The sequence below is a fragment of the Anomaloglossus baeobatrachus genome, chromosome 11 (assembly GCF_048569485.1).
Source record: "Anomaloglossus baeobatrachus isolate aAnoBae1 chromosome 11, aAnoBae1.hap1, whole genome shotgun sequence".
Classification (NCBI taxonomy): Eukaryota; Metazoa; Chordata; class Amphibia; order Anura; family Aromobatidae; genus Anomaloglossus; species Anomaloglossus baeobatrachus.
Window position 1 is genome coordinate 32,682,641 of NC_134363.1, and position 23,172 is coordinate 32,705,812.

Consider the following 23,172-nt stretch of genomic DNA (forward strand, 5'->3'; position numbering starts at 1 on the left):
AGAGAGGACTCCACTGACCATAAGAGCTTACACTCTACAGGAGAGAGAGAGAGAGAACGCCACTGACCATAAGAGCTTACACTCTTTAGAAGAGAGAGAGAGGACCTCGCTGACCATAGGAGCTTACACTCTTTAGGGGAGAGAGAGAGAGGACCCCACTCACCAAAAGAGCTTACACTCTACAAGAGAGCGAGGACCCCACTGACTATAAGAGCTTGCACTCTAAAAGAGAGAAAAAGGGAGAGAGAACCGCATTGACCATAAGAGTTACACTCCACAGGACAGAGAGAAGACCCCGCTGACCATAGGAGCTTACACTCTTTAGGAGAGAGAGAGAGGACCCCACTGAACATAAGAGCTTACACTCTAACAGAGAGAAAAAGGGAGAGAGGATTGCATTGACCATAAGAGTTACACTCCACAGGAGAGAGAGAGAGGATCCTGCTGACAATAAGAGCTTACACTGTACAGGAAAGAGAGGACCTTGCTGACCATAAGAGCTTACACTCTACTGGAGAAAGAGAGAGAGGACCCTCACTGACCATAAGAGCTTACACTCTACAGGAGAGAGAGAGAGGACCCGACTGACAATGAGAACTTACACTCTACAGGAAAGAGAGGACCTTGCTGACCATACGAGCTTACACTCTACAGGAGAAAGCGAGAGAGAGGACCCTGCTGACAATAAGAACTCATACTCTACAGCAGAAAGAGAGAGAGGACCCCTCTGACCATAAGAGCTTATACTCTACAGGAGAGAGAGATGACCCCATTGACCATAAGAGCTTACATGTCATGTCCAGGCGACGCCGTGTTCTGGTGCTGGTGAGGGGAGAGGAGTCGGTGCCCGTGGCTCTGCTGAGCACAGGCTTTGCTCATCCACTAGGCTGGGTTTCCCTGGAACCTGCAGTACCACTGGCTGACTGTAGGTGGTGTGTGCCTTCCAGCTGAAGTTCATCATCATAGTATCATAGTTTTAAGGTTGAAGGGAGACTCTAAGTCCATCTAGTTCAACCCGTAGCCTAACATGTTGATCCAGAGGAAGGCAAAAAACCCCAATGTGGCAAACAAGTTCCAATGGGGAAAAAATTTCCTTCCTGACTCCACATCCGGCAATCAGACAAGTTGTCATCATTCACCTGCAGCCAATGGGAAGACACCACACCCTTCTTGTCATCTGACCACTCCCAGAGATAGTCTGTATTCCTGGTTCCTATGCTGTTTGTATTTTGATTCCTCTACGCTGACCTTGCTTGTTTCCTGACTACCTCTCTTACCTGCTGTTTATGTACCCCGCTGCCCGATCCGGATTTGACCACTGCTGGTTTTCTGATTACGTCCTTGCCTGCCGATTCTGTCCCTGTTCTGCAATTCTTGGTTTGACCCTGCCTGATGACTACTCTCTCGGACTGCAGCCTTCCACAGGTAGTGATCACCTTGGCCCGTGTGTAATACCAAATCCCTGTATAGGGGTTAAACGGTTTAAGGGTTCTAGGGGTTCTGCTTGGTGAGTGGCTTCTCTCTAGTCTGTCCATTACAGCCCATCTGAGTCTGTGGATCCAGGCAGGCGTCACATTACACTCTACACAAGATAAAAAGGGAGAGAGGACCACATTGACCATAATAGTTACACTCTACAGGAGCGAGAGGACCCCGCTGACTATAAGAGCATAAACTCTACAGGACAGAGAGAGAGGACCCCGCTAACCATAAGAACTTTCACTCTACCAGAGAGAGAAGACCCCACCGACCGTAAGAGCTTACACTCTACAGGAGAGAGTGAGAGAACCTCGCTGACCATAAGAGCTTATACTCTACAGGAGAGACTTGCTGACTTTAGAAATCTGCATGCAACTGCGAATTCCAAGAAATATGACTCAAACTCAGTTCTCCATGGATCGCTCCGCTCATTTTGAGTTACAAGTGGCAGAAACTGTATTGTGAAGAAAGTTGAGCTAGTTGCACTATACTTGCTGTTCCAGCTTCCATTAATGTCACAGTGTCCGTACACCTGGAGATGAACTGTGTTGTATGCAAGTATTCACAGTATGAAAGTCGTATGTTAGAAAGTTGGTGCTAAGGAAGAAAGTGGCCTAGTAGTTGTGAGGATTCTTGGAAGCACTAGGACCATTGTATAAAGGAGAGAGGTGCAATCCTGTGAAAATGTCTTGTGAGAAAATCTGTGGTAGGGGGTAGCCTTCCAGATATACATAGCAGCATAGTTGGCTTAGGCAAGACACAGCCACCTTTTGACTTGAGGTTTGGTGGGACCATGGAGCACCATGTAGTTAAACACTTGCTGGTGCACAAAGTTTGAACCATGAAGAGGTGAAAAAACAGATTGGGGGAGGTTCCTGATATCATGAGATGTAAAAACACAAATACATGCAACTTTATTACCTACAGAAACTTTAGATGCCCTTTGGCTAAATCAACGGGATCAGCTGCCAGTCCAATATGTTGGTATTCCAATGACCGATCCTTTGGTTTTCCATGGTGGTGGCTCTCTCTTAGGCCCCCTTCATACGTCCGTGAAAATCATGCACGTGTTTCACGGACGTGTCAAAGGTGCGTTTTCCCCTCCGTGTGCCGTGTTTATGGCACTACGTGTGTTCTCCGTGTGTTAGGCTAGGTTCACACTTCCGTTGTTTTAAATCCGTCAGGTCCGTCAGCAACGGATCAGTTGTTTTTTAGTTGTCAAGTGACGCAACGGATGTGTTTTTCACAGGATTCCTTTCCCAGAAATCCTGTGAAAAAACTGATCTGTCGCGTCCGTTACATCCGCTGTGCGTCCATTTTTTGACGGATGAGTCATGATCCGATTGTGTTTGGGACAGCCCAGTGGGTGTGCCAAACATGCTGGGCATTTTCAGTAGAGCATGACGGAATCCACTCCAGCGCTGGATTGCGTCGTAAGACGGACTACGACGGAATCCAGCACCATAGACAAACATTACAAGCTTGATGGACTGCAACGGATTCCTGCGCGGTGTGTCAATTTTGACGGCTAGATAAACATTACATTCTGCGTTGTTTCCGCCTGGCGGTCAGTCCAAAAACGACTGACCGTGGCGCAGCGGATGCAACGCAAGGTAATCAGTCGCAATCCGATACTAATACAAGTCTATGGGACACAACGGAATCCACTAAACGGATTGCGTTGTTTACCATAGCCGCGGATTGTGACTGATACATTTTAAACGGAAGTGTGAACCTAGCCTTATCTGTGATAACACACGGAGAACGGGAACTTTCAACTCACCTGTCCCTGGCTTCGCTGTCCATGGTGCTGATCTTCGGTCTCCAGCCCTGTCGACTCCCCGCTGCTGCAGCTTCTGCCGCAGAGAAGTGAATATTAAATGAGCATAATGAGCGGCGGTCGGCAGCAAGTGACAGCAGCGGCAGAGACAGGAGGGCTGGAGAAGGGGAGTAAAGATTTTTTTTTTCTCTTACACGGGAGTTTTCTCCGGCGCGTGTCACACGGGACCGCATCCACACTACATCCGTGTGGTGCGGGTGCAGGCCGTGTGACACCCGTGCTGCCGTAGAAAAACGGACATGCATCTGTGTGGAGCACACGGACACACGTATGCTCCACACGGAGGCACGGGCCAATGGCTGCACACGTGCGTGCACATAAACCAATTGATTTTAATGGGTTTACGTGTGCCCGTGTCTCCAGTACATGCGGACACGGACCTAGCACGTATCGGAGACACGTGCGTGTGAAGGTGGCCTTAGAGGCACAGGATGGCTTAGACGAGCCAAAAGTCCCCGTGAACGGAGAAGACAGCTATGTAATGTGTATGGAGGTAGAGATGATCAAGATTTTAGGGTTTTCTCCTCTCGTCTTATTTCAATCTGCATTATGTAAATAGGCAGCAGGAATTTTTTGGTGATTCAAACAAACCGTTCGAGTTATCCGGAATCGGTATATCTTCTAAAAGTTGCATCGAATTGATTTGATTATGTCAGATACGAGAGTCTAAAGGGGGCTTTACACGCAACGATATCGCTAATGATATGTTGTCGGGGTCATGGAATTCGTGACGCACATCCGGCATCGTTAGCGACGTCGTTGCGTGTGACAGCTACGAACGACCGCTAATGATCACAAATACTCACCTAATCGTTGGTCGTTGACATGTCGTTCATTTCCCAAATATCGTTGCTCTACTTGGACGCAGGTTGTTCGTCGTTCCTGAGGCAGCACACATCGCTACGTGTGACACCCCGTGCGTCCGCCGGCAACAAGGTGGGCGTGTCCTTCATGCGGCTGCTCTCCACCCCTGCGCTTCTATTGGTGAGCCGCTGTGTGACGTCGCTGTGATGGTACACAAACCTCCCCCTTAAAAAAGAGGTTGTTCGCCGCCCACAGCGACGTCGCTAGGAAGGTAAGTATGTGTAACGGATACTGGTGATTTTGTGTGCCACGGGCAGCGATTTGCCCTTGACGCACAAACGACGGGGGCAGGTGCGATCGGCAGCGACATCGTTAGCGATATCGTAGCGTGTAAAGCGGCCTTTAGTCCCAGATGTCTTTATTGATTTTACGTGCACAATGGCGTCTGTGGCCGTTACGGCACATGCTAATCTAAAGTGCCGGAGAGGGTCAGTGGTGGGCGAGGGTTGTTGCAGTCCTCAACCCACCAAAGCACAGTACAGACATGGGGGGAAGAGTGGAGGATGTAGTAGGTGTAAGTGTGGAGGTGGTTTTGCTGATGCTGTGCTTTTGAGTTCCGTTAACTTCCATGGGCCTTGTGCCCTGTACGATCAGTAAGGAGATGACCACCAGGTAAAACTTCCATAACTTCACTGAACAAGCGTTTTACAGTTGATCTCACTTTTCTCAAGGCAGACTCATCATCATCATCATTTACAAGCATTGGTTCCTGTAGTCGGCTCGGCTCTACAGTGACGGCCACCATGTGGTGACTTATCCTCCTGCTTCTGACCCAGTCCCTCAATCTGATGGCGGATCGTTCAGCTCGGCTCACAAACGGATGGACTCCTCTGATGCCCTTCCGCTGCGACTGCGTGTCCTCAAGTACTGACAGGTACCGGCCTAAGGTAGGGGTGCCCGACTTCTCCTTTCTCTGTTCCCTGGTCTTAGGGGTACTTTGTACGCTGCAACATCGCTAGCCGATGCTAGCGATGCCGAGCGCGATAGTCCCTGCCCCCGTCGCAGCTGCGATCTCTGGTGATAGCTGCCGTAGCGAACATTATCGCTACGGCAGCTTCACATGGACTTACCTGCCCTGCAACGTCGCTCTGGCCGGCGACCCGCCTCCTTAGTAAGGGGGCGGGTCATGCGGCGTCATAGCGACGTCACACGGCAGGCGGCCAATAGAAGCGGAGGGGCGGAGATGAGCGGGACGTAAACATCCCGCCCACCTCCTTCCTTCCGCATAGCCGGTGGAGGCAGGTAAGGAGATGTTCCTCGCTCCTGCGGCTTCACACACAGCGATGTGTGCTGCCACAGGAACGAGGAACAACATCGTACAGATAAAATGACCAATGCTACACAGATCACCGATTTACGATGCTTTTGCGATCGTTTATTGGCGCATCTAGACTTTACACGTTGCGATGTCGTTACCGGAGCCGGATGTGCGTCACTTTCGATTTGACCCCGACGATATCGCAGGTGCGATGTCGCAACGTGCAAAGTACCCCTTATCCTTCACTGTAGATGAGCTCCCTTCCCTGTATTCCGTTCTCTTCTCGCTTCTCCTCTCTCCTCCACACTAGCCTCTTCACCCCGCTTCGTCCGACCCTGTAGGTCCTCTCTCTTGTTCTGCTCACTCTCTCATCCTTTCCCTATCTACCTCTGCCCGAGAAACCTCTGCCCTATATGTCTTCCTGTGATGGTGAACCACCCCCTCCCTTAACCCCTGCTGCCCTACCACTCTCTATCCATCCCTACTCACTAAGGGACCCGGGAACTAGTGACACCCATGGCAGCCGGCCGTATCACAGGAGAATACCTTACATTAATACAACAATACCATACAATAGTACAATACAGTAATCCCTAGTCACCACATCGGTCTGGGGCGGTAGGGCACTGGACACCCTATTTCACTAGAGAATGTCTTTCGACAGGACCGGACGACTATCTGTTTTTAAAAGGGGACCTCGCTCTTCTCTCTCAATTTGATAAAATCGGGGAATAGAAGGATCATGTGGTTAGAAATCCTTCTGTTCTCCAAAGGAGCCTGTCAGCGGCTTTATCCTCTCTCCCCATTGAAAACGCATGAAGATTTTTGTGGAGCTGAGCATTCGAGGGTATGGGGGAGTTTGAGAGACAGTTGTCTGACTGACAATGATCTCATGTTTATGGTCTACTTTAGTGGTGCAGCCTCAGGCTCTGGGCCTACAGCTTTAAAGGATTATATCCGATCCCCGTGACTAATATTGAAATATTACAGTTAATAAATCTAAAGAACAATAATGTATTTGAACAAAACAATCTTTATTTATTATTGTACATAGAAATCCAGGAACAAAAGGAAAGCAGAACACATTACATAAAGGAATGTCAGGGCAGTGGGTAAATAGTCCGCTTTGTCCTTTCTATGTTTTGGTGATCTATGTACTATCCATTCTTCTACATGTTGTGAACTATTCAGTTTTTTAAAGCCATGAAGGCCTCTTCCAGAGCTAAAGGTTTCACTCAGAGTTTGCATAGCAACCGTCCATGTAGGCCTTCCATAGCAACAGTCCATGTAGGCCTTCCATAGCAACCGTCCATGTAGGCCTTCCATAGCAACCGTCCATGTAGGCATTCCATAGCAACAGTCCATGTAGGCCTTCCATAGCAACTGTCCATGTAGACCTTCCATGGCAACGGTGGATCGTCACCATCATATGAGATTCATGGCCCCTGTACATGGCTATTACCACATGATCATCTGTCTCTGTTTCCTTTAAGGTGTGACTAGACCCAAATAAAGACTGTTCCTGCAAACAATATGGCAGCACTAATCTGGCATTAGAAGAGTTAAAACAATTAGTAAAGGCAAAAAGGGCAGAAATATGGGTTTATATAAAGCCAACCCAAAAGTGGGTGGTCTGGATTGGTTTTAACCAGTCCTTGAGGTAGGACTTAAAGGGGTTGTTCACCTTTGGAGCCATGCATGTTGGGTTTCATTATATATTTTTAAGCCTTTGTCTCCTGTAGCCTCTGTGTTGCAGTGTCAAATGCTGACTACAGAATGAGTTAACTGCGAAAGTTTGTCCTCTGGGACATTTTTTGCCTGCAGACCACATCAAAGTTGATTGTGAAGGGACAAAAAAGCCTGTAAAAGCCAAGCTGTGCAGAATATTTAATGAAACCCAACTGCGGAAATTATTTTTAACCCAAAATACACACATTTATGTAAAAAAAATGCCCCTCAACACCTTATATGTCCCCATTTAACATATACTAATGTTGGCAGGCATGCACACTAAGGCGAGCTGATGCTTTGGGTGTGATCACTATTGTATACTGTTTCTATACGCTAATGCTGATCCATAATTGTGTAACTCATGATAATACTGCTAAACAATGTGGTTTCGATATCGCTCCTATAGAAGCACTTTTTTTACAATTCTTCCTAAAGTTCCAGGCAGGAATGTCGTAATGATTTCTTCCATTAATGATGAGGGTTCCCTCTTGTTCTCCTGTTGTTGTTGTCGTAATCCTCTAATCTCATCCTCCAACATTTGACATTGTGTTTTGAACCCTCCTTTCATCATTTCTTCTTGTTCCTGCAAAGAAAAAAAATCAGATAGACCATCAATTGTAGTTAGGACTCATATTTTGGGTCATATCGTGGTCTGGTTTTTGGCCTACAAACATTGCCCAGGTTCGTGGTTGGTGTGCCCTTGTTTTTGGTCCTCTACTTATGGTCAACTTGGATTTTCAGGTTCAGCGGCTGAATTGATTGCAAACAATGAGAAGTGACTCGCAACTCCCAGCTCCGACACGTTGTAAATGCTCTTCCATCTACTCCAAAGATCATACGTCTCGGAAGTACAAAGAAGTCACCTACTTGATTCCCTCAATTAAACATAGTGTGGTGGTAAGATCAAATGTGATCACTAGAATTTGTGCAAATTGATCTGCATGACCTGATCCGGTGGCCACCTCTGAAATCCGTGACCTCTGGCCAGAGCCATGAGAACCACTTCTCACGTCTCACCTTCTTCTATACATGTCACCTCTTTTGATTAGCCGGTCTGGTGTTACGTCCATGTGATGTCGCACCAGGTCAACTAATCAAAAAAAGAGCCGCAGATGGCGATAGGTAGGAGGCGGTTCTTAAAGCTCCATGACCTGGTCCTCCATATCACTTTGCACTATCTTGAGTCTTCACCACGTCTAGGGATTTGGTCAACCCTACAAAAACAGGAACATTGATAGAAAAACAAAAATTCCCCACCGCTCATCTGGACAACGTGACCCATTACCTTAAGTTTCTCTTTTATCAGCCAATTGTTTTCTTCCTTTATCTTCTCCCTTTCTTCACTCATTTTCTTTTCCAGCATTTTTACATGCATGTCATAACTTTCCTGTTGATTCGCAATGTTCTTCTGCAGTTCCATGTTCTTCTTTTCCACAATCTCCCTCGCTCTTGCTTCAGCTTCTCTCTTTGCGTTTTGCTCTATAGTAATGAATAGATATTTCAGTTTTTAGAATATTTATGCCATCATATATACTAAAATATTCAGATATGTAGAAGTGCGGCTTGTGTAACTTGTGCGGCTACAAGTAGTATCACATTGATGTAAAAACGGATCAAGATACAGATGGAGAGTTATGTGAACTCTGCAGTTGTTGTTTATGTGAACTCTGTAGTTGTTGTTTATATACTTTATGATCAACTAAATTGACATCATCGTCAGAAATTTTTCAAAAGCTAAATGGCTCCACCAACCAGACAAATGATGATTTAAGGCCACTTTACACACAGCGACATCGCTAGCGATGTTGCTAGTGAAAGCACCTGCCCCCGTCGGTTGTGCGGCACGGGTAAATTGCTGCCCGTAGAGCACAACATCGCTAGGACCCGTCACACGGACTTACCTGCCTAGCGACTTCGCTGTGGCCGGCGAACCGCCTCCTTTCTAAGGGGGCGGTTCGTGCGGCGTCACAGCGACGTCATATAGCAGCCGTCCAATTGAAGCGGAGGGGCGGAGAGCAGCCGAAAGAAAGTGATTCCTACCTTGTTGCTGGCTGGAGGCAGGTACGGTGCTGCTCATCGTTCCTGGGGTGTCACACGTAGCGATGTGTGCTGCCTCAGGAACGACGAACAACCTGCGTCCTGCAACGATATTTGGGATTTGAACGACGTGTCAACGATCAACGATTAGGTGAGTAATTTTGATCATTAGAGGTCATTCGTACCTTTCACACGCAACGACATCGCTAATGAGGCCGGATGTGCGTCACGAATTCCGTGACCCCAACGACATCTCGTTAGCGATGTCATTGCGTGTAAAGCTCCCTTTAGTTGTTACAATTGGATGTCTTCAATAGTTGACAGTATCATATTGTACCATTGATTGAATAGGTGTCACTTGGTGTCTGGTTCAAAACTCACTGAGTGTCAGGACTACTTCTGATGCTGTTCACACAGCAGTCAGACACTCCACATGATGCTGCTTTTGAGTTGCACATACAGGCTTGGGAGACAACCAGCTGTGCTCTTGTTAGTAATCGGTCTTATAGTAGTTAATTTCTGCTAGCCTGTGGATTACTACTTGAGTCACATGTTGCAGGAGACCTATCACATTTGCCTCCACCCTTTTTAAGATGGTGGAGCCTGGTCTCCTATGCCGATGATAGCTTTATGTGCTCTTATATCCAGTTGTGTACTGATTGGTGTGTTGTGGAAATACTCTTGTTGTCTGATTATTTCCTCCCTTTCTTTAGTTTCCTTCTGATCACATATTGTCTATACCTCTGTGAGTGATTGCTGTGAATTTTGTTTTTTCCCTTGCCTGTTTACTTGTGTGGGATTAATCACTCCTGTCTCTGCCTCCTCCTGGTTAGAGAGATGGGAGCACTAGGCCAGGGTTATTCAGGAGCTAGGGTAAGGAAGGTGGCCCAAACATCACCACCATCAGATGTATCTTTGGGATCAGGGTCAGAAAGGGTTCCCCTAGCTTGAGGTCCAGTTTAGGCTCCCCTGCTAACCCCATGACAATAGGTTTAGATCTAACCAGAGTAATATGGAGGTTGCATTTGCATTCAAAGTCTTACCAGCCATCTTCTTTTCTGTTTCTTGCAGTGTTTTATCTGCCATTAGAATGGTGGATTCCACGCTCTCCTTTTCTTTGAGGAACTGTTGCAAAACTTCTAAAGACTATGGTAAAATCAGATACGGATATGTTATTCTCTGATCTATGGCTCCGACTATTCACCTGCCTGAAATGCGTCAGCAAGGTTATATTTGCTTTTAAAAATGTATTGAACAGTTTATCTATTTGCTTACCTTCACGCCCTTGCCTTTGACCCTTAGATAATCAGCTTCCAATGATTTCTTCTCCTCGATGAATTGCTTATATCCACCGGGCACAGAATACTTCCCTTCCCTTATTCTTTTCTCCATTTCAGCGCTTAGCTCCTGCAGTAAGCCTCTGCACTTTATCTCCGATGCTTGCTCATTTTGCTGCTGATATTTCGCCTTTTTGATAACCAACTCATCCTACAAGAGAAGACCATTCAAAATATACAGTTCAAGTTTTATAAGCAGGCTCCCTATATTTTGGCAAAACCTCATCCATTAGTACCATTTTACTGACTAGAGAAGGAACTAAGAAATTTCCTACACCGGATCCTGAGAAAGGGGCACCTTTTTTGGACTCTGCAAAGAAGCCTTTATATTATAGTATGATCCCACTTAGCCCCAGTGAGACCCACGTAAGAGAGAAGAAATAAGTTGGTCTGTTGGGACTCATTACATGTTGAGTACGGTGCCAAAATGTTGCAAAGTGCTATGCCAACAATAAGGGACTGGTTTGGGGCCTAAAAAGAAGGTTAAATCGCATGTGGCGCTTAGAAAACCTCTGGTTGACCTATGTAACAGTTCGTTCTGGGCTAAGTCTTTCTTTAACTCATACTTTGTCCAGAGTAATTCAGTTCCTATATAAATCCAGAACAGAAAAGTTCTATATCATGTCATGATAGTCTCCTGAGAGTAACAAAAAGGAGACAGTTGCAATCTGTAGCACTACAACATGTGGAACAATGAATATGGGAATATAGGCATGCATTACTGCTATGAAAAACATGCAAAAATTGAGATACTTACACAAAAATGGCCAGTTTTATGTGAGCCCAACAGTCAACAGCAAGGGGACTGTAACAATACGCCACTAGTAGCTACTAGAGATAGGGAAGTCAAACACGCCAGTGAACAGAAGCCAGGAAGTCAGATAAGATACACAGGGAGCGAGCAGAGCCAGGGTCAGGGTACAAGTGTTACGTCACCGCCGGAGTCTGCTCCAGCGACTTCTGCTCCGATCGCCAGGCAACGCCGTGTTCCTGCCGTGGATGGTGCTGGTGATGGGAGAGGAGTCGATGCCAGCGGTGGGCGCAGGCTACGATCATCCACTGGGCTGGGTTAGCTTGGGATCTGCAGTACCGCTGGCTGACTGTGGGTGGCATGTGTCTTCCAGCTGAAGTTTTCAGCGTTCAGCTACAGCCAATGGGAAGACACCACACCCTTCTTATTCACCCTCCTGTCACATGACCACTGCCAGAGATAGTTCTGATTTTCCTGGCTCCTGTTACGTCCTATTCTGTTTGGTGATTCCTGTGTGTTGACTTCTAAGTGTTTTCTGACTACCCTCCTGCCTACTGTTTCTGTACCTTGCTGCCCGATCCGGATTTGACCTCTGCTATGTTTGCTGACTACGTCATTGCCTGCGGATTCTGTCCCTGTTCTGCAATTCCTGGTTTGACCCTGCCTGACTATTACTCTCATCGGACTGCAGCCTTCCACAGGTAGTGATCTCCAGTTCCCTGTGTAATTCCAAATCCCTGTAGAGGGGTTAAAGGGTTTCAGGGTTCTGGGGGTCCTGCTTGGTGAGTGGCTTCCCTCTAGCCTCCCCTTTTCAGCCCATCTGAGTCTGTGGATCCAGGCAGGTGTTACAACAAGCCAGAGGTCAGAAGCCAGGTACACTAGGAGTTCGCGGAGCCGAGGTGCCGAGGTCAATGTATAAGCTGGAGGCCAGAAGCCAGAGGGATAACGTCAGAGTCAGGGGCACGGGCAGAGAAGGATAACAAAGGTCTGGAGTAGGGAGGCAAGATCAGAACAACAAAACTCACAGGAGCCAGATAACTCACTGTAGAGCAGGAACTATGACTGGCAGCATTCCGGGTGAAGTTGCTCTCTAATGTAGCCGAGCACTCACACGGAACGAGGTGCCTGAACACAGGCCATTCCCCGAACCAGCGCAGGACTCAAAGGCTGAGAAGAAACCCGTCACCTGGAGCATAGTACAGAACATTGGCTCTACTGGAGAGCAGAGCACAGCGGATCATTACAGCAAACTCTTTTTTGCTGGATCTCTACCCAACTAATGCCACTCTTTGGGTTAAAAAACCTACAACTTATAGGAGGATAGGAACAAAAATGGCCAGCTTTATGTGAGCCCAACAGCCAATGGCAAGGCAACCTCTTTGTGTGCTGTGTATCTAAATTTTTTCATGTTTTTCATAGCAGTAATGCATGTCTGTATTCCCATATTCATTGTTCCACATGTTTTAGTGCTACAGAGTGCAGCTGTCTACTTTTTTTTTACTATGTTTCATGTTCAATTTGCACCTGTTCACATTAGAAAGGTAGGATGTGCCATCAGTCTTTTTCTTAGTCCACCGAGAGTGTCTCAGTGTCCAAACAGGACCCCTCGTCATTCAAGTTACCTAAAAATGATGTTATGATTTTATTGTCTCACTTTACTTACTATTAGCTTGTACTGATATTCATGATTTTCATCTTTGAAGGAATTATTCATAAAGACGTTCAGTGCTTCTGTGTGACATTCCTTGTCAAGATTTAGAAATTCATCTTGTGTCTCGGTTGGGAATTTGCTTACATGTTGACTCATCAGCTCGTCATACTTGGAAGAAGCTTCGTTTACGGCTCGGGAGTTCTCGATTTTTGCCAAAGCAACAACTGCATTTTCCATAGATGGAATGGAACCGCTTCGAATTGACTCTACATAGGAGGCTGCGATATCTCCAAAACCTAAAATTGGTAGAATAAAACCTTTTATTGACGGAAAATAATGTAGAGAAGGGCTAAGTCATATCATAAAGTGAGGACTTACTTCTCCCGGTCATCGTGAAGCCGCCTGATAGGGATTTAACTGGACTTTTCTCATAAATGTATTGACAGAATCGCTTTGTCTGTTGTACAAAAGCATGATCCAGCTGAGACTCCGCCACGTTATCCAGATTCTGGAGATCCGCCTTGGATGCCGGCCGATCAAACACAAAACATTTGTGTGAATGGAAGTAATGGAGGAGACACTCCCGGGGAAAGTTGTAATTTCGTACTGCTGGACTCATACCTAGAAATAGATTGTCTCATAAATAACATATGTTACTAATCATCAGGATACATAATATATGTATGATCACTGTGAATCCCTTATTAATCCCAAGAACAGTATGTTCAAAAGTGCTATTTGTCAATGAAGCATTACTGAGCATGTGCAACCGCTGCACCACAATCTCTCCAAGTGTTTGCACATGCTCAGTACCACTTCATTCATGCAAGTTACTTTGGGACTCCATTATTGAGATCAGTGGGCATTTAAGAAATCCTACTATCGTGATTCTGATGAGTGGTGCTATGCTCTCCTGCAGAGCCTGTACTGGGCCTCATATTTTTCTCCAGTTAATTTGTTGTTCCTGGTCTACGTCCTCTGTCATATGGGAGGGGTCTGTTCTTCGAAGCCTTGTTCCGGGGTGTGGCTTGCTTTATACGGGAGCTAGTCCACCCGGAACGCTGCCAGTGATAGTTTTTGTTTTGCAGTGCACACCTCTGGTTCCCGTAAGTGACTGACCTCATCTTGTCCCACTTCCTAGTTATTTGTACCCCGTCCCGTCTCTTCCCCTACTCTGTCTTGACTCCCTGCCTCACTGACCTTCGACTTGTTCCTGACCCCCGACTCCGCTCTCCCATGTACCTGACTTGTACTCTTGGCTTCCGATCTCGTTTTGTATTCTGACCCTAACTCCGCTCTCTTCCATGTACCTGACTTGTACTCTTGGCTCCTGACCTTGGCTTGTATTCTGACCCTGGCTCCGCTCTCTTCCATGTACCTGACTTGTCCTTTTGGCTACCGACCTCGGCTTGTATTCTGACCCCGTCTCCGCTCTCTCCCATGTACCCAACTTGTCCTCTTGACTACCGACCTCGGTTTGTATTCTGACCGCGGCTCCACTCTCTTCCTGGTAGTTAACGTGACTTCCTGGTTTACTGACTGTCTGCTCACACACTGACTTTGGCTTCTCTTTCCCCCTCTATTACTGATGTGATCTCCCAGCTCCTGACCCCTGGCTTGTTCGACTTCCCCGCAGATCTCCTCCACTAGGGTATCTAGTGACCCCTGGTGGTCCAGCATCTTGTTACACCTGGTGCTCGGCAAACACCTACACTATTTTTAATATAGTTTAAGCAAATATTTTAGGCAAATGTCAACACATTGTTGTCCGGTGCCGATAACATTAATTATTTAACATTTACAGATTAATGGTTGTACCTGTCTTTAGCTTCAAGGCATTTTTCAGGTACTCATCCTCAGTGATGTCCTTTCCATTGAGTTCAAGTTTTAGGTTAAAATCTCGGACGCACCATACAAACGACGGGAAAAATCTCTTGAACTCTCCCGAATCATCATGAAATTCTGATTGCTGCTCGCTCGCTTTCACTTTTATTTTCTCAGTAAGTTCTGTGACATAACTATGAGAAGTTAAGGCGTAACGTATATATATTAGTACAATGAATATCTGTCACAGGTCTTCTAGGACCGGCTTTGGCGACATCTACTTCTGTCACCAGGCACCACCACATTCATTCCCTGGACTGTGCTGGTGATGGAGAAGATGTCAGAACCAGAAGCTCTGGGCGGTGAAGGCAATGTTAATCCACTGAGATTATGGTGGCTGGGACCTGTAGTGCTGTCCAGTCATTCTGTGCTGTTCAGCTGAAGTTATCAGCCACATAAACATTAGATGGTAAGCCAAATTTGGAGGGTTCAACCAATAAACATCTAAATGCACCCCTAAACATTAGTCCCTGCACTGTCTTACCTCTCTCCAGCTGGGAAATTGACTCACTTATGCTGGGCTGGACTGTATCCTCCCCCGCACTTCCACGTCCATGTGCTCTTCTGCTGCCTCCTCCCGGGGTCTGTGAATGGTGCACAGGCTCCCCGGGAATGAGCTTAGGGCATATGCGTGTGCACCCTTAAAGGGTCGGTGTGCCATTGACCTGAAGTCCCTCTCTTAGTGCTGAAAGGCACTAGGTACTTAAGGCATTCTCCCACTAGGGAAGGTGCCTGCTCAGTTCCTTTAGTTAGTCAGTTTATCCATTTGCTAGCTAGTTTTCAGGTCCCATGCTCCTGTCCTGTTACCTATTCCTGTATCCGTCTTCCCATACCTGTCTGACCCAGTTATGCCCACCATATCTGTCTGCTCCAGCCGTCCTATCTGTCTCAGCTATCCCGGCTGCACCAACCTGCACCAGAAACTATACCCAACTGCACCTTTGTCTGTCCCTGCGTTTCCTGCCCTGGGGGTCAGGGTGCAACAATCCTGGACACTGCCCTGGGAGTGGAACCTGGCATCTACCTCGGTGGTAACTTAGTTAAACCCCTAACATGTGGTGCAGTGGGTCAACTCCTACTACTGCTCCCCCCCCCCCACCAGCAAGCATTAAAACTAGGTAGCTGTGGGTGTATCTACGTGTGTAACATGGAGCCACAATGACTCCATTTTGGTTGTTCAATGCACCAGATTCTTCTCATATGGTAGAGCCCCCATTAAAGTCATTTGAAGGATACTGGATTTGATCCATGGCCTGCTGGTCAATGGTCCCGATACTGTTGAATACCAGAGTGCTGCTAAGAAGAACAGCAAGGGCAAAAATCCAGGAATCGTTCTGGCTGTTTCCCTAAAATCAAACAAAGGCATTTTGAAAATTAATTGGATTCATGCTGCCTGAATCAGGGCAGCCAGGCATGTTTTCCTCTGAAACGTTGCGGCATTTAAGAGCAAACATAATTTGAAACGACGTCCTACCAAGAACTATAGGGACAGACCTAATTAGACCACTATTGTCCTCGGACAACTTCTCCAGACTCCATTCGGTTGACAAGTCTCCATGTCTACACACGGGACAGATCTTTCAATCAGCTAGAGCATGGAAAAGCCGGAAGGTTTATGGGTCTACCGCTTTATGCACACAGCTCCTCTGCAGACCTATCTCAATGACTGCAAACTACAAACAAACTCTTGCCAAAGGTTGGCTTTTCAAGGGCAGAGATCAAATGTTGATAGGAATGTTGTGCGTAGCACCTTTCCTTACACAGCGGCAGAGGTATTCTGCACCCCTCCATAGTGGCCTCTGTAGAGATTGTTATGTAGGTCTGGAGAAAGAGCTCATTAGCTGCACTTGGCCGGGATCCCAGAGATTACTGTATAAGGAATTGTAAACTCCGTCTGCAGAAATGTTTGCACTGACCTTCTCCACGTCGCCCAGTCCTTCTGTATCCAGCAACACAAGGGTGTGATCACGCTTCACAGGGTGAGGAACGCACCACATCCAGATACCTTTAGTCATGGACTGGACTGTGGATCCCAAGGAAAAGCCTGTATGGGAGAAAAAAAAACTGAATATCTATGGGATATTATACTGTGGAGAGCAACCACAAATAAGGTGTCCAGTTGTACAGCACAGTCCAAAAGGTTCAGGAAGAAAAGGCAGGGTAGTAAGAGTTAATCTCTGCTAGGCTGCTTGTTAGTCTCTTTGATCACATGCTGTGGGGGAACCAGTCACGTTCGTGCCCCTCCTATATATGCTGGCTCAACTATTCCATTAATGCCAGCTATAGCTTACCTATACTGGTCTGGTGAGATGCTGTGAACCAGACATACTGGTGATTGTTGTGCATTTTTTCTGTGAGCTGTTGTGGTGTTAACCCTTGTTGTTTTTTGGGATGTTCCCGCTCCTCCTATATATGATGGCTCAACTATTCCATTAATGCCAGCTATAGCTTACCTTATACTGGTCTGGTGAGGTGCTGTGAACCAGACATACTGGTGATTGTTGTGCATTTTTTCTGTGAGCTGTTGTGGTGTTAACCCTTGTTGTTTTTTGGGATGTTCCCGCTCCTCCTATATATGATTGCTCAACTATTCCATTAATGCCAGCTATAGCTTACCTTATACTGGTCTAGTGAGATGCTGTGAACCAGACATACTGGTGATTGTTGTGTATTATTACTGTGAGTGGTTGTGGTATTAACCCTTGTTGTCATTTTGTTGCTGCCTTCCTGCTCTTGTTTTTCTCTTCCTGTGATTTTGAAGCGTGACTGAGTTTTTGTTTACCCCTGTCTATTTTAATCTGTGTTTCCATCACATTCTTTCCCCTTCCTTCGCTTGTGGGGTGGGAGGAACAGATTAGCTGTGGTCAGGAGAATAGTAAGGCACAGGACTCCGGTGTCTCTACCGTCAGGGGTAATATGGAGGTCAGGGATGGCCTAGAGTCCTCTAGCGTGAGGGACAGTATAGGAGCCCCCCTCATCGTGACAGGTTTTGCCCCTGAGAACTTTCTTTTAGATTTCACGAGGTTTCGGAAGGCTTTGGCAGCAATCCAGGAGATTTACCAACTCTTTCTCTGAGAGCCTTAAGGACATTCCAAGAAGCATGCACATACTGTATTCTAGAAATCTTACTCTGAATATTTATGGAGGTTTTCTACTATACATTACAGGGCTCTGTACACATTAGAGAATAGAAGTCCTATCCCAGCGATTTCGGCAGTTCGACCAACCATCTAATGTATGTCGGAGTCTCCTTACTCAGATAATGAGGGTCTGTTGGGACCGTTACACTGAGAGCCTTACCATTTTTATGTCCCGCCAGCTTGTTCATCAGATAAGACTTCCCAGTACGGTATTTCCCGACTATTCCCACAACAACCACCTTCTGGGTAAAGCGGGATAAGATTTCTAGCGCTTTTTTATTGACTTGGATTGTTCCATCGTCGTGGTTCTCAATTAAACACACCGGGTACTCCATTTTTTACAAATCCTGTAAAGTAAAAAATAAAAAAATAAATGTAACTTCCACTATAGCCATTGTAAGTTTATGACTACTTTGGAACAGCGCCACTCTTCAGCTTTGGCTGTGTCTGGTATTGCAGTTTGAGTATTTGATACTATTAGAGATGGACACTTCAACTTCCGGGGCTCCAATCCATTGTCCAGGCTATAAATTTCTGGTCTTTGAACGGGAGGCTCACGAATCTCTTACCTTCCACTACCCCTGGCTCAGATTTTGATTAGCGAGGTGTGGCGCAAGTGGCTTAACTAGAGTCCAATGGGCCATGGGGCTAAAATTGGACCTTGGCTCACACCTGTATATTGGTCAGATATATGGGCCCTTGTAGCGTTCTAGATCTTATAAAGACATGCATGTTTGCGCCCCATGTAATAATGTCTCCTATCCTGGCCCCTTCCTGTACTAATGTCCTCCATCCTGGGCCCCTCCCAGTAATAATGCCCCTCCATTCTGGGCCATTCTAATAATAATGCCACCTATCCTGAGCCCATGCTTTAACAGTGTCCCACTTCTTGGGCCCCATCCTGGTACAGAGCCCTCCACCCTAGGCTCCTTCCTAGTATAATGTCCCCATTTTGGACCACTTCCTTGTATAAAGCCCCTTCCCCCTAATACAATGCCCTTCATCCTGGGCTGCTTCCTAGTATAACATCCCACATCCTGGGACGTTTCCTGGTATAATGCCCCCATCCTGGTATAATGCCCTCCATCCTGGTCTCCTTCCTAGTATAATGTCCCCATTCTGGGCCCCTTCTTGGTATAAAGCCCCCCACCCTGGTACAATGCCCTCTTCCTGGGCTCCTTTCTAGTATAACGTCCCCCATCCTGGGCCCCTTCCTGGTATATTGGACCCCCATTCTGGCACAATGCCTTCCATCCTGAGCTTCTTCCTAATATAACATCCCCCATCCTGGGCTCCTTCCTGGTATAATGCCACCCATCCTGATACAATGCCCTCCATGATGGGTTCCTTCCTAGTACAACGTCCCCCATCTTGGACCCCGTCCTGGTATAATGCACTCCCATTCTGGTACAATGTCCCCCATTCTGGGCCCTTTCCTGATTTAATGCCCCCATTCTTGTACTGCCTGTCCTGCTGATCGCACCCGCCCCCGTCGTTTGTTCGTCACGGGCAAATCGCTGCCCTTGGCGCACAAAATCGCTAACACCATTCACACGGACTTACCTTCCCTGCAACGTCGCTGTGGCCGGCGAACAACCTCTTTAAGGGGGCGGTTCGTGCGGCATTAACAGCGACATCACACGGCAGCCGTCCAATAGAATTGGAGGGGCGGAGAGCAGCCGCAGGAAAGTCACGCCCACCTCGTTCCCGGAGGACGCAGGTACCGTGTAGTTCCTCGTTCTTGGGGTGTCACACATAGCGATGTGTGCTGCCTCAGGAACGACGAACAAGCTGCGTCCAAAAGCAGCAACGATATTCGGGATTAGAACGACGCGTCAACGATCAACGATTAGGTGAGTAATTTTGATCGTTAGCGGTCGCTCGTATGTTTCACACGCAACGACATCGCTAACGAGGCCGGATGTGCGTCACGAATTCCGTGACCCCAACGACCTCTCGTTAGCGATGTCGTTGTGTGTAAAGCCCCCTTTAGAGTTACAATTAATGAACCTGCATGTGCCGTTAAAGGGAACCTGTCAGGTGGAATATGCACCCAGAACCACGAGCAGTTCTGGGTGCATATCGCTAATCCCTGCCTAACTGTCTCTGTATATACTACCATAGATAGAGATCTTTAGGAAAAGTATTTATAAAGATCCCATACCATATGCTAATGAGCACAGGGATTAGTCGCAGATTTATTAGGCGGGCTTTACACGTTGCGACATCGGTAACGATATATCGTCGGGGTCACGTCGTTAGTGACACACATCCGGCACCGTTACCGACATCGCAACGTGTAAACCCTAGGAGCGACGATCACCGATCGCAAAAACGTGAAAAATCGGTGATCGGTGACACGTCGCTCCATTCCATTATTTCGTTGCTGCTGACGGTACGATGTTGTTTGTCGTTCCTGCAGCACCACACATCGCTGTGTGTGACACTGCAGGAACGACAAACATCTCCTTACCTGCGTCCACCGGCAATGCAGAAGGAAGGAGGTGGGCGGGATGTTATCTCCCGCTCATCTCCGCCCCTCCACTTCTATTGGCCGGCCGCTTAGTTACATCGCGGTGACGCTGAACGCACCTCCCCCTTAAAGGATGGATTGATCGGTGCTCACAGCGACGTCGCCAACCAGGTATGTGCGTGTGAAGCTGCTATAGCGATAATGTTCGCTACGGAAGCATTCACCACATATCGCATGTGCGACAGGGGCGGGTACTATCGCGCTTGATATTGCTAGCAATTGCTAGCGATGTCGCAACGTGTAAAGCCCGCCTTAGTTCTCTTGGCTAGTCTGCCCCCTTAGCATCACACCTATGTGGGCATACTAACATGCTAATGAATGCGCAGCATCAGAGGATGGTCGTGCTCACCTCTCTGCTTCCACCGTGCCCAACACTGAATTTCGGCTCAGTGTGAATGATACCAGACTTCCAATCATGGGCACTACACAAGTTTGAAGGCGGGACGTGTACACCTGGCTTCATAGTGCTCATGACCGAAACTCCGGGGATCATTCGCACTGACCCGAAATCCAGTGTTGGACGCGGTGACAGCAGAGAGGTGAGAGCGACCATTCTCTGACGCTGTGCATTCATTAACATGTTGGCACACCCACAGGGGCATACATAGGCTGCTTTCACACATCCGTTTTTTGCCGTGCGGCACAATATGGCGCTCTGCAGAAAAAACGCAACCGTTTTTTTTGCCGCCGGTTGCGTTTTTTCCCGCATAGACTTGCATTAGCGCCGTATTGTGCCGCATGGCCTTGCGTTGCGTCCGTTTTTTGCCGGATGCGGCATATTTAGCCCATGTGGCGGCCGGATTAAATGTTGCCTGGCACTTTTTTTGTGCAGCGAAAAAAACGCATTGCGCCGGATCCGGTGCGATTTATAATGCAAGCCTATGGAGGCCGGATGTGGCGTCCTATGGCAAAAACCGCATCCGGCCGCCGGATGCGTTTTTTTGTACTGCGCATGCTCAGTATCAAGCCGCATCCATCAAAAAACGGACGGGCCGCATGGAAAAACCTATACAACGGATCCGCTTTTTTCGCCGCATCCGTTGCATAGGTTTTTGAGCCGGATTGAGCCGCAGTGCAAAAACCGGATGTGTGAAAGCAGCCTAAGGGGGCCGACTAGCCAAGGGAACTAACACCCTCGCGACAAGTCCCTGAGCTCATTAGCATAACATAAAGAATCTTTAGAAATACTTTTCTTAAAGATCCCTTTATCTATTCTACTAGATACATGGACAGTCAGGCAAAGATTAGTAATATGTACCCAGAACTACTCGTGGGTCTGGGTGCATATTGGACCTGACAGGTTCCCTTTAAGAAGAATTTGGTGCAAATAAAAAAGCAGGGAAAGAAAGGTATACAACACAGCAAAAAAAGAAAAAAGTAATTTAAAAAAAAAAAAAAAAAGCAAAAAATAAAATACAATTGATGAATGGTGGTTAATGAATGGAGAAAGCCCCCGCCCTCGTTGTCCGGCACAGTAGTTAGACTCTTGCCCCCGTCATAGTTTCTATAGTAAGCTGATACATGGAACCTTCACCTTGTTCTATGGATACATTCTTTCTCTCTATGTGTCAATGCTTAATGCTAATCTACATTTTATATATTAGGCTTTTTTCTAAGAAAAAAAACAAAAAAGCAATAAAGCCCCTGTTACCGTGCAGAGAAGATCCTCCGTCCGTGCTCCTCCGTCCGTGCTCCTCCGTCCGTGCTCCTCCGTCCGTGCTCCTCCGTCCGTGCTCCGTGCTCGGCTCTCACTGCAGATCTTTCTCCGTCTTTATTATATTATGTAAAACTGAAAGCAAAACTAAATGGCCTTCAGTTCCTTCCCTTCCCCCTCCCATCACATATTCCTAACTCATGCATTAGACTGAGGTCTGGTGGAGGCATCCAGGGTACTTGAAGTCATGTGCAGAAGAAAAGGGGTATGCAGGACATGGGTCTCTAAAAATACAGCAGCGGGGTACCACATGCATTACTGCAACCTTGTTGACTTACATTAAAGGGGGCTTTACAAGCTACGATATCGTTAATGTTTTGTCGTCGGGGTCACGTTGTTAGTGACGCACATCCGGCGTCATTAACGATTTTGCAGCGTGTGACACTGACCAGCGACCTTAAGCGACCTCAAAAATGGTGAAAATCGTTCACCATGGAGAGGTCGTCCCAAACTCAAAAATCGGTAAGGGTTGTTTATGCAGGTGGTTCATCGCTCATGCGGCAGCACACATCGCTATGTGTGACACCACAGGAGCGAGGAACCTCTCCTTACCTGCCGCCGGCCACAATGCGGAAGGAAGGAGGTGGGCGGGATGTTACGTCCTGCTCATCTCCGCCCCTCCACTTTGATTGGACAGCCGCTTAGTGACGTTGCGGTGATGTCGCTGTGATGCCGAACGTCCCTCCCCCTTGAAGGAGGAATTGTTCAGCAGTCACAGCGACGACGCCGACCAGGAAAGTATGTGTGACGCTGATGTAGCGATAATGTTCACTACGGCAGCGATCACAAACAATCGCATGCGCGACGGGGGCGGGTACTTACATGCTCGCTATTGCTACAAATTGCTAGCGATATCACTGTGACACCCTGGGCAAGCCAGGGGTCACAGGTCATAACACCACCACACCCTACACCCCAGTTAGGAACACCAAAGCTAACCAAAAATCCTTGTT

At 47.2% G+C, this 23,172-nt stretch overlaps 1 protein-coding gene across 1 annotated transcript; it reads right to left on the bottom strand.

Moving 5' to 3' along the window:
* Positions 1-6,479: 6,479 nt before the first annotated feature.
* On the bottom strand, positions 6,480-22,261 carry LOC142256957 (guanylate-binding protein 7-like). The gene is made up of 11 exons (XM_075328979.1): positions 22,157-22,261; positions 18,133-18,319; positions 16,749-16,876; positions 16,069-16,178; positions 14,767-14,966; positions 13,327-13,569; positions 12,961-13,244; positions 10,485-10,697; positions 10,253-10,355; positions 8,458-8,651; positions 6,480-7,755 (listed from the first exon to the last, which is right to left on the bottom strand). Exons 2-11 carry the CDS (start codon positions 18,305-18,307, stop codon positions 7,573-7,575), a joined length of 1,833 nt encoding a protein of 610 aa, XP_075185094.1. The 5' UTR covers positions 18,308-18,319; positions 22,157-22,261; the 3' UTR covers positions 6,480-7,572.
* Positions 22,262-23,172: the final 911 nt, after the last annotated feature.

What these genes read in the sequence shown, in the direction of transcription:
- LOC142256957 (XM_075328979.1), bottom strand. Translation starts at nt 18,307, where the DNA reads ATGGAGTACCCGGTGTGTTTAATTGAGAACCACGACGATGGAACAATC. An exon ending in GACTGGGCGACGTGGAGAAG is followed by an intron (nt 16,179 to 16,748) that starts GTCAGTGCAAAC and finishes GTTTGATTTTAG; the next exon opens with GGAAACAGCCAGAACGATTC. An exon ending in AACAGAAAAGAAGATGGCTG is followed by an intron (nt 8,652 to 10,252) that starts GTAAGACTTTGA and finishes TCATTACTATAG; the next exon opens with AGCAAAACGCAAAGAGAGAA.